Below are 16,777 nucleotides of genomic sequence, written 5' to 3'. Positions count from 1 at the left end.
CTGAGGGCTATAGACACACTCAAAAGCTTTGGTCTTTTTTTTGTTTATATAATAAAAAATAAAAAACCCAGTGATGATCAAATACCACCAATGAAAGCTCTATTTATGTGAAAAAATGCTATAAATTTAATTTGGTAACAGTGTTGCATGACCGCACAATTGTCAGTTAAAGTAGCGCAGTGCTGAATAGCAAAAAATGGCCTGGCCTGGTCAAGAAGGGGGATAAATCTTCTGGAGGGTAAGTGGTTAAGGCAGAGTATATTAGTACAGGGAATTACATTTTGTAATCTGTCAGACTAGAAAGTATTTTAAACATGGACAGGAGGGCAGAAGTGACAAAAAGCATATTGAAGACTATGTTTTAATCCAAAAGTACTTAACAGCTGTTAATTCCTTCCAAATAAATGGACATGCCACACAAAATAAAATGAGCTGAAATATGTAGTTAGGGAATAGACATGTGACTGTTTTTTCTACAAGACATCTTTCAGTTCAAGTTTACTGTAACTAACTAAACCCTCTTTGAACCAACTAATCTACTAGGAACCTCCTGATTTTACTGGATATATCTTTTTAAAGCTCCATTAAGGCTGCTGCAGGGCTTAGGTCAAATAAAGGAATGGTTGATCAAGGAGGCTAGCTTAAAGATGCCCTGAAAATATAACGTGGTATAATAATGAGGGCCATGACTTAAAGAAGTAGGGCCAAAGCTCTTTTGGTGTATCACAAGAGCGCATTTAATTCTGCACTCCTGTGACCTGTTTTCAGCAGACAAAGGTCTAAAGCCCACTATCAACTGACATAACTCAGCTGGTCCCGGCTCTGGAAGATCCTGAAAGATTCCTGCAGCTGGCATGCCGAAGAGAGCCAGAGCCAGCCACTCCAACCCCCTCCACAGTCTGGTACTCCAGTGAGCTCTGGAGGGGAAGAATAGAGTGGTGAGTGGTGACTGACAGTCACTTGCTCTCTGTTCAGTGCAGACCAAGAACTGAGCAATCAGTAGCTCAGTTCTTGGTCTTAGAAGCAGCATGGGACAGGTGCAGCATCAGACCGATGCTTCATCCACCCAGGTGAGTCATTTTTTTTCAAACCGGTCTTTTAAATTCTTAACACATTATTATAAATGCCTCAATATAACAGTTTCAGAAGCTGAAAAACAACGCACAGAATAAGTACACACATAATGACTGCATGCAGTGAAAATATTGATATTCATGGCAAACATAAATGGAATGAACAAGCATCTGTAAAGTGCATGAGCACGTGCAAAGCTTAAACAAAAAAAAAGAACAAAGCAAATAAACAAATGTAAGAATAAAAATTAGTAGATGAAAAAAATGTTGATGGCAGGAGGCAGAAGGAAATGCATGATGAGTTGTGTGTATTTGAATGTCTGACCTGTTAGTTGGTCGTCGCCTGCAGCAGGGGCGATGCGAATGTATGGTGTTGTAAGCTGAGTCACGACTATCGCAGCTAAGGCAAAGGAAGATTTCCGGGTCAGCATGCATGAGGAGGAGAAGAAAAGCCAGACTGAAGCAAGGCTGACAAGAATACTGTCAATGTTTTACCATGTCAAACACTGCAACATCATTCTGCCATAACACCTCCCATCCTAATTTCACACTGTACAGAGCTGACACTAGAAAGAATGAGGGAAAGTAAAGGAACAGACTGGACTATGAAAATGAGTTAGAAGCTCTTTAGTTAGATCTTGTGATTGATGACAGAGTGAGAGATATGCCGTGTAGAAGCTTACAGAAAACATTTTTTGTTTACAATATGGTACATTTCAGGACACAGTACAGCAATAGTCCCCTATTTTTGACTTATCCAATTTCTGACTTATTTAATGTCAAGCTGAATTCTTATACCATTTTCTTGTATTGTATTGTATAGTATTGCAGAGACAAGTAAGGGATATACCAGACCAGCTCTGGTAAGCCAGCCATAGATGGATCAAATCTCCAATGGTTCAGAAAGGACCAGCCGAGATTCGATCTATCTATGGGCAAGCTGATTATACTGAAGTCAATGTCAAAGTCGACCTGTGGTGGAAGGAAATAAAATTGTATAATCTATGGGCTACTTTACTGAGAGCTTTTTACTGGGAGCACTGGGTCTAATGTTGCTGCCTACTGGAATTCAGAAGCATTTAGACACCCTGCAAAACTGCTAAAGCAAAAAACAATGAAATCGGAGGTCATTAGTACAGTGTCTGCCTTACTATTTCTGTGGCTTTGTTTGGTCATTAGACACAAGCTGTATTAGTGACCCTGGAACCAGTGAACTAGGTTTACATGGCTCACACAACTCCAAGAGACAGTTGTGTTGGTCATATCATGACGTGATATAATAATCATGGCTTCTGCCAAGTCTTACAATGAAAGATTAGAGCTGGTCATGTGCCAGTGGATTTGACTGAAGAGAGCAAATAGAAACAAGTTTTATTGAATGCACCAACATGCAAATGGACAAATATCTAAGATCAGATCTTGTTTTGAGCTAAAGAGTCTTTGAAGGGTTTTCCATCAAACTGTCTTGCACTGCAGTTATTGATTTTTAGGTATGTTTATATTACACATAGGTTGATTAATGGCCCTCTGAGTTTTGAGCTACCCTTGTCAATGTGTAGGAGGGTTGAGTAAATGACAAGTCAATTTTTTAGATAGTTTTGTTTTAATATATTTTACATTTTTGCTTAGGGATTTGAATAGAACTGTTTTTTACCTATCCAAAAACACACCAGTTCCATGTGTACAATCAGGACGTGAAATTATTTATCCTCAACATGAATAATACTATTTGCATTTGTATTTCAAAATTGTCACAGCAAAAAAATAGACAGATTTACTAACTGCCTATTGTTATATATCACCTGTAATGAAGGCCATACCACTTAGTAGACCTTCTGTTGAATAAAGCACAATGAGGAGAATTTATCATGACTGGAGCAGCAACCAGTCAGCTTTTACCTTTGATTTTCAACTTTTACCTGAACCGACTGAAGATAGAAGCTAACTGTTTGCCATGCATACCTCCTCTAGTTTGAATTAATTCTGCTCAATGTATGTTCTTAGTTGCAAATGCTACATTTTCTAACTGTTTAAGTGCATCCAAAATTCCACAATTGAAATAGGAACAAGGGCCTCTGAATCCATCATCACCATTTGTCCATGTTTCAGTAGGCTCTATGTGTGGAAAGATTGAATGACTACATTATTTAGAGATCATTTTATAGTAAGTTTATGTTTTCATCTGTTTTATGTTTATTGCTGAGTCTATTTCCTGTGTTCTGTTACTTTCTCTCTCTTTTTCTTTCTCTCTAAACTCCTGTCTTAGCAATCAGATTCAAGGCAAACTGGTGTCTGTTAAACCTTTCTAAGAATTGATACTTTGATACATCAGGCTATCCGTATAGGAGAGACAAGGCAAAAAACCAACAGTGGGTATGTTGGCAACAACTTCCCTCCATTATAAAAGATAAGCAAAAAGGGGATTCCAAACCACCAGGTTACTGATAAAAGAAGTGGGGACCAGGCATACAGTGGGGAAGGAGCCTGCAGGTGCAGAGGATCAGGTACGTAAACCTGCCCTATACCTAATTGAACATTTAACGCTTGCAATGTGGGGGTAGTCCCATTACAGGGTAGCATTTTTACCTTTCCTAGAGTTTATCTTTATTTTTAGGTTTTACTGGAGTTAGCGCACCTGTCACAAGGGCAATAATGAAATGAAGGTAATCACAGATGGGGTAAAATAAAATGAATGAAAAATATTTTTTTTAAATAAATGTTAAATGTTACAGTCATTAGTTTCAGTGACAAACATATGCTGTCTGATATAACAGAAAACAGACTTATTAAATAATTGCTGTCTTTAGGACACCCAAGGAAATGGTATATGGCAATATAATATGGAAATTTATAGACAGTGTAATTTTTTTTTTTTTTTGAGGCTTAATTGTAAATGTGTTAGGGAAACACTTGTGTTTGTGTCATGCAAAGCCCTTCCACTTCCACCTTGCTTTAATGGCTAGTTATAAATTGGGGTGGTTGGCAGAGGGACACAATAGACACCTTTAGCTGCCATTGTGCTTTGCTGGGCAATTGATGTGTCCTTGCACCTTTAAGGAGCAATGGGCTGCCTCTGGGCATACCTGCCCATAACTTGCCCTATATGATCCAACATGGAGACTCATAGATTAAAGTTAGGACCACACTATACAGAGGAGCCTAGACTAGGCAGTGTGGCTTCAATATATATTTACAACTGTCATGAAACTAAGACCTTTTTTAATGCAAATTTGTTTTTTTGGGGATTTTTTTGCAGGCTAGCTGGTACAGTAAGTGAGCTGGAAAAATATTTGTTTTCTATGAGAAGCTTAAGTTACAAAGTTTTGTTAACAGGTCACAAATAGCTAGCCTATTCTGGTGGGGTCAGGTTAATTAACTTTTTTTGTTATAATGTCAATACAGATCTCAAGTGACAACAGAGGTATGTGAATTAATGGAAAAAGCTCATGATGTTCCTTATCTGTTTACTATCTACTGCCTCCTGGTAAAGAAGTGTTCAAGACAACACTTCACAGTCACCAACCTAAACAAATGCAGGCAAAATCACAGAAAAAATTATTGGTATTATTCACTTGCAAAACTCTTAACTTTCTAGAAAATTTGTCTAGTTAGTGTCTGTACTGGTCCAGTTCCTCTGCTTCTCTTTTCACCGCCTTTAATAACCTTTTGTGTAGCAGCCAGCAAAGGAAAAAAGGGGGATATGAAAGAGTGTCACTTGTGTCGCTTAAGTCACATTCAAGATGGTGGCACCCAGTAGAAGTCTCAAGACTTTTGAAAATCAACACAAGGGAAGCTTTATACAATTTATAAGCTTTTACAATTTAATAACATGTCTATGTTACTGTATCTTGAATGCACATTTAATCTTATGGGAAAATTGTTGTTGGAATTAATGAATTAATGGTCTGGCACACACGATCTCTACAACTATGTGCAGTCTATTCAGGATATCATTCAACCTCAAATGTATTTATGTTATATCACAATATTAAAGCGGTAGTAAACATCAGGAAAAATAAAGAGTCCCCTTCAAGGGAATGTCATGATGTGCTAGTTTGCATCGCATACTAGCACATTATGTAAAACTTACCTTATTATTATTATTATTACATCGAGTTTATATAGCGCCAAAGGGTTTGCTCAGCGCTGTACAATAGAACCTTAAAACGAAGCTCTCCAGTGGCGTACTGTCACCTCTGCAAAGGCTTCCATCTTCACTTGTCTTCCTTTCGGGATCGTGAGCTCAAGCCTTCTGACAGGCCGGGCCACAACAATATCATTCCCGCCCATGCGTAAGGGAGTCCTGGGCCCATGGCACACAGCTCTGAAGGAACGGCGCGGGCATGCCATTCCATCAGACAGCATGTGCCAGATTAAATGAAGAGGGAATATCTCCTAAATGGTGCACATTTAGGAGAAATTAATTTTAATAGAATAGTTTTTTGTGAGCCACCAGGAGTTAACTTACTCTATTATTAGTGTTAATTGTGTGCTTAAGTGAATATTTATTAAATATTAGATCGCTAGGCACTAATTACACCCTCTCTAGGTGTATAAATATAAACTATGAATTCTTGTACTGTACCGCGCTCCAATATTATCAACCTTTGTGATTGACCTTTTTTGATTGTGTGAATTTCTTAATATACCACCTATAATCCAATCATTACTTACTTCTATGGTGCTTAAATATACAATTAACATAAATTCATTTATAAATGTGAATTAAAAAATTATATGTGATTATAACAAATATTAATAAAAAATTAATGAAAAATTGGAATGTCAATTCTATGTGAATAAAATTAATAAAAAATTAATAAAACATTAATAAAAAATGGGAATGTCAATTATTTTCTTTGAATTTGAGATGGTGTTGTTATTCAATTTAGTTAATGTGATGAGTCTGTGTTCGCAGACCACATCCCCCAGAGGAAGCTACGAGTCCCTGTAGCGTAACGCGTAGGGGAGGGGCGGTGACGTTATCACGCATCCACAGAGGAATGGCGAGTATATTTACTGAAAGCAAACACACCAGCCAGGCTGTCTGAAGCACGATCTGGATACATTGTATGCAAAGCTCTATTTACATTTACACAATGTGAGTGGGAGATCAAAGAGCAATAAATCACTTATATCCCGGATAAGACACTATGTTTCTTTTCCCTTCTCTGCATGTTCCGTATATGGAGGAATAAACAAAGCAGCCAGTGAAGAAAGCACAATTGAGAAGGCTGAGCTGAGGAGAGAGGAGAGGAGACAGGAGGGAGAGGTTCAAGCTGCGAACACAGACTCATCACATTAACTAAATTGAATAACAACACCATCTCAAATTCAAAGAAAATAATTGACATTCCCATTTTTTATTAATGTTTTATTAATTTTTTATTAATTTTATTCACATAGAATTGACATTCCAATTTTTCATTAATTTTTTATCAATATTTGTTATAATCACATATAATTTTTTAATTCACATTTATAAATGAATTTATGTTAATTGTATATTTAAGCACCATAGAAGTAAGTAATGATTGGATTATAGGTGGTATATTAAGAAATTCACACAATCAAAAAAGGTCAATCACAAAGGTTGATAATATTGGAGCGCGGTACAGTACAAGAATTCAGAAATTAATTTTACCCACAGGTAAGCTTTATTATAAGTTTACCTGTAAGTAAAATTAAAAAACAGAGTTTACAACCACTTTAATAGTTTATAGAGGTATAAGAGATTAGAATTTAGAGCAATTGTCTCTCTCTCTCTCTCTCTCTCTATATATATAAATATATATATATACACACTGTATTTGTATATATATTGGTAGCCACTCAGCTTTTAGAAAGATTAAAAAAAAATACAGGGTCAAATGGAACAGCTGGAAAACGATGTGAGGAAAATACACAAGAAAATTAAGGACAGACTTTTTTCTGAAGGATTTCTCATTTACATAGAACAGCCTGAATGCTATTAGAATTGTGGCAACAAGCGAGAGAAATAGATCATCTACCATCTGCAGACAATTAAACTCAAAACTGCTGCTGCATAATATTTTGAAATATCCCTCTGCAATGTTCAAATAGAGTGATGCTACTGGATGCTTCATAGCTAGTTACGTGCCTTAAATATCTTAACAGAACTGAATTCCTTGTTAGAATAAATCCATCTCTACCACAGTCAGGGTACACAGACACCATGTATTCTGGGATAGTCAGAAGTGGCACATGCTTTGGGCACATCCAGACAGACCTCTAGACATGATTTGAACAGTAAATTTCCCATGTATGTTTGAATAAATGATGGCTGATGTGTGGTACTAGTACTCAGATTTTAAGACCTGCAGAGGTGCACAATCCTATGGTTAGACTACAGCACAGGCTACCCACAGGTCTGCCTAGGGCTAAGATCAGTCAGTAGATAGATGGCATAGCTAAACTCTACAGCAAAATAAAACATTATATAGTTTACTTTCAGTTTAATAGCCACGGAGCTCTTAGCTCTAAAAGGTAGATTTACATTTAGAATACTAACAAGAAAATGTTGTCATCAGACATATTCAGTATTTGAAGAGTAAAGGGTCATAATTGTATCATACATTATGCATTACAGCGTTATGCAATTATGTCATGCAATGGTTTTCCCAATATTTCTGACTCTTCACAGACACAAAGAACCCATTTAGAGTATACCTAAAGACAAAATGTTTTTTGTTTGTTTATAGCAGATGTGTTGTCTGTACTTGATATGAGAGATCTTCCTTCACCTCCTGTTTTGAAGCACAATATGAAAGGATAGGAAGTCTCCTCCAAGGGAAAGGAAACCCTCTGTCAGAAAATTGTCACTAAAAAAATGGTGATTCTAGCATAGGGAGAAAACTATCCAGTCTCAGGTCACCCACAAAGACACATGGCCACTTAATGAAGTTGAATGAGAAGTGGCTTTACCTTAAACTGCGTAGGGGACTTTTTTACTGTTAGAATGGTAAGTATGTGGAATTCTCCATGCAGCACTCCTGCAAACCTCTCGGTGTATCTGTGTGCTCGTACTTCGTACAGGCAGGTAGATACACTGTGACAAGAAGAATAAATGAACTACCATGGCGCTCCACAGAATTCTGTAAATGTATGATGCAGCCATGTGAGCGGAGCCCCACACGGCTGTACTGTTTTCAAAAAGTGACAGCTAGTACGAGGAATTTCTCCTCCTGCTGCTGTCAATGGGAAAGAGGGCAGCAGGTGGTGGCTGTAGCAGTGGGAACATATTACATGTTGCACCCTAAAAAGATACAGAAATTGGATGACAGTTCTTCAGCAGCAAATGATCTGGCCACTATGATTCCTGTCAAGAGGTCTTTGACAAACCTGAGAAATGCACATAGTGTGCATACACTGTGCATCCATATTGTTATTAGATTTAGCTTTAAGCTTGTTAAACAGTAAGAGTCAAATGAAGAGATTCATACAAATATATTGTCAGACTTTGATGTTCAAAGCTGCAAAAGTACACACTTAGTACAACTCAATTCCAAAAAAGTTGGGATTTACAAATCTCACAAACCCATATTTTATTCCCAATAAAAAACAGAAACACTTCAAGTGTTTAAACTGAGAAAATGTACCATTTAAAAAAAAAGGACATTTTAAAATTGATGGTACCAACACATTTTCAAAAAGTTGGGACAGGGCAGCAAAAATCTGGCAAAGTAAGTGGCACTAACAAGGAAGAGCTGGAAGAATATTTTGCAAGTAAGTTGGTTAATTGGCAACAAGTCAGAAACATGATTGGGCATAAAAAGAGCGTCTTCGAGAGTTGGAGTGTCTCAGAAGCCAGGATAAGCAGAGGTTCACCAATCTGTGAAAAGCTACATCTAAAAATTGTTGAACAATTTCAGAATAATGTTCCTCTACGGTACATAATGTCATGAAAATATTCCAAGAATCTGGTGAAATCTCTGTGTGCAAGGGACAAGGCTGAAAAGCAATACTGGATGCCCATTATCTTCAAGGCCCTGCATTAATCACTGCATGGGCTCAGGAATACTTCTAAAAATTACTGTCTGTGAACACAGTGCATTATGTCATCCAAAAATGCAAGTTAAAGGTCTGTCATACAAACAGAGAAATCCATATCTGAACATGATCCAGAAATACTGCTGCCTTCTCTGGGCCAAAGCTCATTTAAAATAATCTGTTGCAAAGTGGAAATCTGTTCTATGGTCAGACATATCGAAATTTGACATTCTTTTTAGGCAACCATTGCTGCCATGTCTTCTGGACTAAATAGGAGGGGGCTTGTTATCAGCGCTCAGTTCATAAGCCTGCATCTCTGATGAAATGAGGGTGCATTAATGCGTATGGAATAGGCAACTTGCACATCTGGAAAGGCACGGTCAATGCTGAAAGATATAACCAGGTTTTACAGCACCATATGCTCCCATCCAGACATTTTGTTTTTAGGGAAGGCCTTGCATATCTCAGCAGGACAATGCTAAACTGCATACTGCATCTATGACAACTGCATGGCTTTGTAGTAGTAGAGTCAGGGTGCTTAAATGGCCTGCCTGCAGTCCAGACCTTTCACCAACTGAAAATATTCATACATTTTGAAACGAAAAATACAAGAAGGAAAACCCTAGACTGCTGAGCTGTTAGAATCTTATATCAGGCAAAAATGGGTCAATGTTCCTCTCCAAAAACTCCAACAATTAATCTCCTCACTTCCCAGAGAAAGTGCCATTAAAAGAAGAGGGGTTTCTACACGTGGCCCTATCCCAACTTTTTTGAGACATGTTGCTTGTAACAGAACCAGACCCTGACTGCACTAGGGTATTTCCGTTAGGCTCCTGCTTCCCTGTCCAAATACTGTCCACGGACCCCACCTCTGCCCATACAAGACTAGAAGAGACCAGTCTTAAAATAACTTAGTTAATAGACTGCTTTATTTTAACACAGACACAAGATATAAAACATTCAAGGAAACAACCCACCTCCCTGCACGTGGACACAGGGCAGGGCAAACCAATTCTAGCAACCAGAGATGCATCAGCAGACACCCCCCACCAAGCCAATACACAAACACATACATCCCATAATAGTTTTCTCCCAAGCAAGACACACAATAGAACAATGGGATGCACCACATAGCAGTAAACAATGAACAACCCCCACACCCCACCTATACATGTCTACACAATATCAGGGCATTCCACCCTGTACCCCTAACAGGCACAGGGTGACTTACACTTAGGAGGGATATGGGGAGCTGAGGCAGGGGTCTCCCCACCCTTCCAAAGTGCACTGTGTTCCAAGGGCCCCCCACCCAAAGTCACTCCCGTCACATTGCTGCCATCAATTTCAATATTACCTCTTTTTTTAAATGGTACATTTTCTCAGTTTAAACACTTGATATGTTTTCTATTTTCCGTTGTTAAAAAATATGGGTTTATTAGATTTGCAATTCATAGTATTTTGTTTATGTAGAGTTTACACAGTGTCCAAACTTTTTTGGAATTGGGGTTGTATATGTTTATTGAGGCATGACACAAACAGTGTTACTGGCAGGCGATCCTTGTGAGGACTTTCAGTCCTGCACTTACAGGGTTAAAAGATCAAGGATGGCTACACAAACATGTCACTAAATTGCTTTAAATGCTGGGAAAAAAATAAGCTTTTATTCTATCAGTCATATTTGTCCTAGTATTTATGAACACTGTTCATACATTATAAATCTAAGTTGCAGAATAGAAAATTAATTCAATTTGCATGCGTTTAAACTCAAAAACTGTCCCTAGAGGTTCCAGTAACAAAAAGTACCCTTTCCTCAAAAGCAGGCTGCTATTAGCAGCAGACAAATGGCTTCAGCTTACTAAAAGAGAATTAGAAATTGTGCAGGTTAAAAGCTGATAACAGTAATGTTACAATATGTTGACATGAATTAGTGACATAGATTTCCCACGTTATATGAATGATCTAGACCAGGGGTGGGCAAACGTTTTGACTTGAGGGCCGCAATGGGTTCATATATTGGACCCGGGGGCCGGACCAAGAGTAGATGAATGATGTGTATGTGTCATCCATAGTAAGTATAGTAATATTCCCCCATAGTAAGCATAGTAATTAATCCCCCATATAGTAATTCATCCCCCATAGTAATTCATCCCCCATATAGTAATTCATCCCCCCTATAGTAATTCATCTCCCATAGTAATTCATGCCCCATATAGTAATTCATCCCCCCTATAGTAATTCATCCCCCATATAGTAATTCATCCCCCATAGTAATTCATCCCCCATATAGTAATTCATCCCCCATAGTAATTCATCCCCCCTATAGTAATTCATCCCCCATATAGTAATTCATTCCCCATATTAATTCATCCCCCATATTAATTCATCCCCCATATTAAGTCCCCAAGTCCCCCCTGTGTCAATTCACTTACCTTTGCTCCGCGCGTTCCTCTCGCCGTGTTCCCGCGCCGTTCCGGTGTAGCATGAAAATCTGTCTCCTATGAGGATCTGTCCCCCTCGACGTATCTGCGCATGTGCCAGTTTCAGGCATTAGCAGCCGATAGGCGATCTCCGGCACATGCGCAGATACGTTGAGGGGGACAGATCCTCATAGGACACAGATTTTCATGCTACACCGGTCTTCAGGGCGGACTGTGAGAGGAGCCTAGTGGGAGCCTAGCTCCGCGGGCCGGATGAAAAGGTCCGCCGGGCCGTATTTTGCCCATTGCTGATCTAGACTGTATACAACACACACATAAATGCTCACGTATATATTTTATAGGATCACTTTCCACATGCATCCTGATGTACCTATCCTATATCCTGAACTCATTGGTGCAATTCTACAATCAGATACATAATCTTAAAGCAGAGTTCCAGGAGTTTTTGTGTTTATTAAAAGTCAGCAGCTACAAAAACTGTAGCTGCTGACTTTTAATAAACACTCACTTACCTGTCCCAGGGTCCAGCAATGTACTCATCCACACCATCCCTTCTCTCATCCCCTCCACAGTGCCGGCATCTCAACTGTGGGCACCAGGCTGTAGCTTGTGGCTTCACAGCCTGGTGCCCACTGTGCATGCGTGAGTCACACTGCGCCTCCTTATTGGTCCGGCAGTCTTCTTGGACCTGTAAACGTTCCCAGGAGACTGCGGGAAGGAGGAGGGGGCCGAACTTCCAACTCACTTTGCTGCGGCGAACTAAGCCGGAAGTGGAAGCGGTACCTGTCAAAAACAAGTATCCGGTCCCCCCAAAAAGGTGCCAAATATGGCAGTGGAGGGGGGGAGGAGGAAAATAAGTGGAGCTTCCACTTTTGATTGAAACTCCGCTTTAATTCTTGTTCAATATTATGTGCTTATCTTTTCATGCTTATAGTAAAACAAGAATGTGGATCACTACTTCAAGAAATGTGGACTAAGTACATTCAAAACTTGACTACCTTGTGCTTTACAACAGACATTTCCAGTACTGTATCTCTCTAATATAAAGTAGACCTCTGCAATGCCTAATAAGGAGGATGGGTAAAGGCATTTGTATGAGAAAATGAGGAAACCACAATTATTGTATTTTGATCTTAAAAAATGCATTGGAGAGTTACCTTCAGGCATAAAATTTTGTCAAGAATTAATTCAATCATTTTAAATTTGTAACATGAAATATAATTTTAGTTCATAATATATGGACATTTGGATGAACCACAAGTGTCAGGATAGGTTAAACAAAACCAAAAAAAATCAGGTGCTGCCCTCTGCTCTGCCTTTCCCTGTTCACCATGTTCTGAGTTTGCACAGTTTTCTTCATGTAAATGGGGGTAACACTTCCATGTGGCCATGGTCTAGAGCCAAGCACTTTCTTCCCCACCATCTTAGCCAGAGGTGACCAGTGGCCATGCCTCACATTACCATTTTGTTTACTGGATCCCATTTAAACTTAAACTTTTCCTGTTTGCCTCCAGTATCTCAACAACTATATCAATCTCAAGCAACCATGACATGTATATCACAAGATTTCACACTCTTTCATACAATAATAGCAGTCTGTGTTTGTGATAACCAACAACCAATTTAAAGCAAATGGAATATGTGAAGACTTATGCAGGCCATAGACAGGTCGTTTATCGGCCGAATTTTCGTCCGCACGAAGAATCGGCCGATAATCACGCCATTAGTGGGGCCAACCCGTCAGCAGTTTTTTGCGGATCTCATTTTTTTTTATCGATCAGCCGTTTTTCGTGGACATGGGTGGCAGCATCGGCAAGCTAGTCATGCATGCATAGTTTTTTTTTTTTAATTCAGCCAATATTTACAGATTCATCCATCACCAAAACAAGGTGTATACAGGAATCCCCCCCGCTGGGACATTATATTCTGACAACAGCACCCACCTGATCCATGGCTAAACCCTTTGACAGAAGTCAATAAAACGGCCAGTAGTTGATCAGCAAAGACCTGCCAAATTTTAATCAGTGTGTGGTTGCCTTCGCTAACCAGAAGTCAACAGGTTGATAGACTTCTATTGAGCAGGGAGAACTTTACACTGCTTAAAATTCCTTGCTGAACCGGCCACTTTTTGATCAGTGACTGGCAAGCTTTAGATGAATCAGAATTGTCAGGAAAGATGCAAAACAATCTAGTGCTGCTTAATGCATACCGGGGTTATCCACAGCATCAATATGGCATCAACTTGGTTTTCCCCAGGGAGTGCTCACAGCTGTACTTCTAAAGGGCGTGTTGAGAAGTAATAGTAGAAAATGAGTATTACTTTTGTTCAAGCAATACCTGAGTGTTTCATTTAATCCTTCCTGACACTTTTGTTTCATCTACGTTTCCACATATAAACAAACGGCTGAACAACTATGAATAAAAAATGATGATGTCTATGCCTCTGAAGTGATTTGACCATCTGCACATATGCGAGCTTCATTTGGGGGGCCACCTTGCTATCTTGAATGTTCATTGTGTAACTCTTTCTCTAAGACTGCCAAATTTTAAATCGTATGGAAGCAAGGGCCCTACTAAAATGCAAGCTGTGCATAAACATACTTCAGAAGAGATAATAGTCAATATGGTACAAGATATTTTCCCCTTATTAGATGTGAACACAACCTGTAGATTCTAGGTTTACAGAAAGTGCAGTGTTTGCAGAATTGAAACATAATATAGTTTAAAATATCAGTGCCTACCAAATTGGTCTGCAACAAGTACACAGATGCACACATTGTTAAAACAGCATCCCAGGAATTTGTCATAAAATATAACACTTTTCTTGCAATTACTAAAGCTTAATCTAAGAAAGGTCACTTATTCAATACGAACATACAGAATGACAACAAAAGATTGCCCTATTCCATTAGTAAAACAATTGCAGGTCTGATTTTACAACTGTAGTTCACCACCTATTACCCAAATGCGACAGTTATGAGATTACTGAATATCAGCAAATCCCTGATGTAAAAACAAATTAAACATTTGGCCTCTCCTTGACAATGTACTATAAAATATGTTATGCATTTTCTAAATAACCTTTCCCTTGCTGTATTGTTAAAATTACAACAGATTTATACCATGAGTTTAAAGTGTTCACGACAATAGCGAAAATATGATTCAAACCTACTTCCACTTGTCTGAATCATGGCAGAGAGAAGTGTGTTATGTCTACAGAACAGCTTCCCCCTTTTTTATCTCCATAGCATGGGTTCTGTAGTTCACAGAGGTGAACAGGACAGGGCTGGCAGCAATTCTAGAGATAACACTGCAGCAAACACCGGAAGTTGCAAAATTATTGGGTTTCTGGCAGGATCAACAGGTACAGATTTAGTAACACTTAAGAAATAGATGCAATGGGGTTGATTTCTCCAAAAAAAAAAGATAATAAAATGCAAATTGGTTATGATACTTAGTGCTTTAACAAACTAATTGTCCAGGGGAATTTTTTTTCTATGAATTTGATGTAATGTCTTTATATACTGTTAAAGTGGTTCTAAAGGCTCAAGGTTTTTACCTTCTTGTATTCTATGCATGAAGGTAAAAAACCTTCTGTGTGCAGCGCCCCCCCCTCCCAGCCCCCCAAACCTTACCTGAGCCCCCTCTGATCCAGTGACATTCTCTGGGGACTCTTCCTCCACATTGGCTGCTCACAGCCAGTGAACCAATGAGGAGAGAGCAGGGAACGAGGCCAAGCTGGGGCTCTATGTGTCTTATGGATGCATAGAGCAGTGGCTCGGGATGAGCATACAGTGGTGCTCCAAGGGAGAATGGTTTTTCCTGAGGGCACTGCTTGAGGAGTACGAGCCAGGAGCGCCGGAGGGGACTCGAAAAAAAGAGGATCGGGTTGCTCTGTGCAAAATCACTGCATAAAGCAGGTAAGTATAGACATGTTTGTTATTAAAAAGAAGCTTTTGGGTCACTTTAAGCATTTTTGCTGCTTTATTCACACTGTTGTCATAATATGACAAAAATAAAGAAGGGACTGTAAATTAGCTAATTTAATGTATACGTATTGACAAACGACAACAAAATATATAGTTAAAATATATACAGTACATGTATATGAGCAGCACATTGGCTTAGTAGTAAGTACTGGCAGCACAAGGGTTGTCAGTTCAAGTCCCAGCCATAAAACTACCTGCCTGGAGTTTGCATGTTCTCCTTGTGCCTGCAAGGGTTTCCTCCAGGCACCCTGGTTTCCTCCAAAAACATGCTGGTAGGTTCATTAACTTCTGTCTAAATTGGCCATAGTATGTGCAAATGTGAGTTAGAGACCTTAGGTTCTGAGCTCCTCGAGGGCATGGACTGATGATAATGTATATGTAAAGTGTTGCATAAATTGATGGCACTATATAAGTACCTATAATAAATGAATAAAGTATATGTGAATTGTCCTGCTCTGTTCAGACAGTTTTCTAATCCAGGCATCCATGCCAGACAGTATACACAATCCTGACCACTTGCTTTTCTCTAAAGCAGTGACAGAAATGTGGTGCTGTTCAGACTGTGGGATTGTAATTGAGCAGCAGGTCACTCTATGCTCTCTCCTCCAATAGGCAAGCTTTATTTGTTAAATTCATAGCACTATGCAATGTAGTAAAGCCTGATGGGCTTACAGTATACCCCCTTCCTCTTCCAGTGTGATTGCCTTTGTGCAGATGATTACAGAAGGCTAGTACAAAGATAAATAGGAGCATGATTTATGATACATTAAACAGTATAGCTTTGGAATTTTTACCCTGCAGACACATTAGTGCTAAGCAATTTCGTACAATCATACTCATAAAAGATGACATCCAACTGTTTAAGATTTTCACATATTAATGTCCATGATGGTATTCAGAAAAGCATTTGTATGGTCAGAGTTACATAAATAAAAGAAAAGCATCTGATTCTGAAAATCTCCAATTGTAGCTTCATTTCCATATTTTAATCATCAAGTCTCAGTATCCATGAAGTTTATTTGACATGACATTTATATACAGGCTGATACAAGTGTTTTCACACCCTGGTTAGCTTGCACTTTCCTTGTTAAATAGCAAAAAGCAACTACGCATACCTATAATTTGTACAAACTATCATACAGCATCATCCTAGAACTAGCCTGTCAAGCTTTTCCTCTTGGGACCTATGTTGCCTCGGGACTACAAATCAGTTTTATGTCTGCATTGTTTCTGTGCTTTGTATTTGTTTTGAATGCCAGAGTAAAAA

General features: G+C 38.9%; 1 protein-coding gene across 10 annotated transcripts in view; it reads right to left on the bottom strand.

Moving 5' to 3' along the window:
* PTPRM (protein tyrosine phosphatase receptor type M) overlaps window positions 1-16,777 on the bottom strand; it is a 998,088-nt gene that overhangs the window by 316,552 nt on the left and 664,759 nt on the right. For 7 of the 10 annotated variants that reach the window (XM_089670974.1, XM_089670978.1, XM_089670975.1 and 4 more), the window contains exon 14: window positions 1,399-1,473. The exons of the other annotated variants lie outside the window; for them this stretch is intronic. In XM_089670974.1, the coding sequence (XP_089527100.1) occupies window positions 1,399-1,473 (75 nt within the window). The remainder of the gene's footprint in view (window positions 1-1,398; window positions 1,474-16,777) is intronic. 10 annotated transcript variants of the gene reach the window in all.

The sequence above is a fragment of the Staurois parvus genome, unplaced genomic scaffold (genome assembly GCF_062004578.1).
Source record: "Staurois parvus isolate SC_StPar_1 unplaced genomic scaffold, SC_StPar_1.0 ptg000097l, whole genome shotgun sequence".
Classification (NCBI taxonomy): domain Eukaryota; kingdom Metazoa; phylum Chordata; class Amphibia; order Anura; family Ranidae; genus Staurois; species Staurois parvus.
Note: the sequence above shows the minus strand (reverse complement) of the source record. Positions and strands in the feature narration are given on the sequence as shown.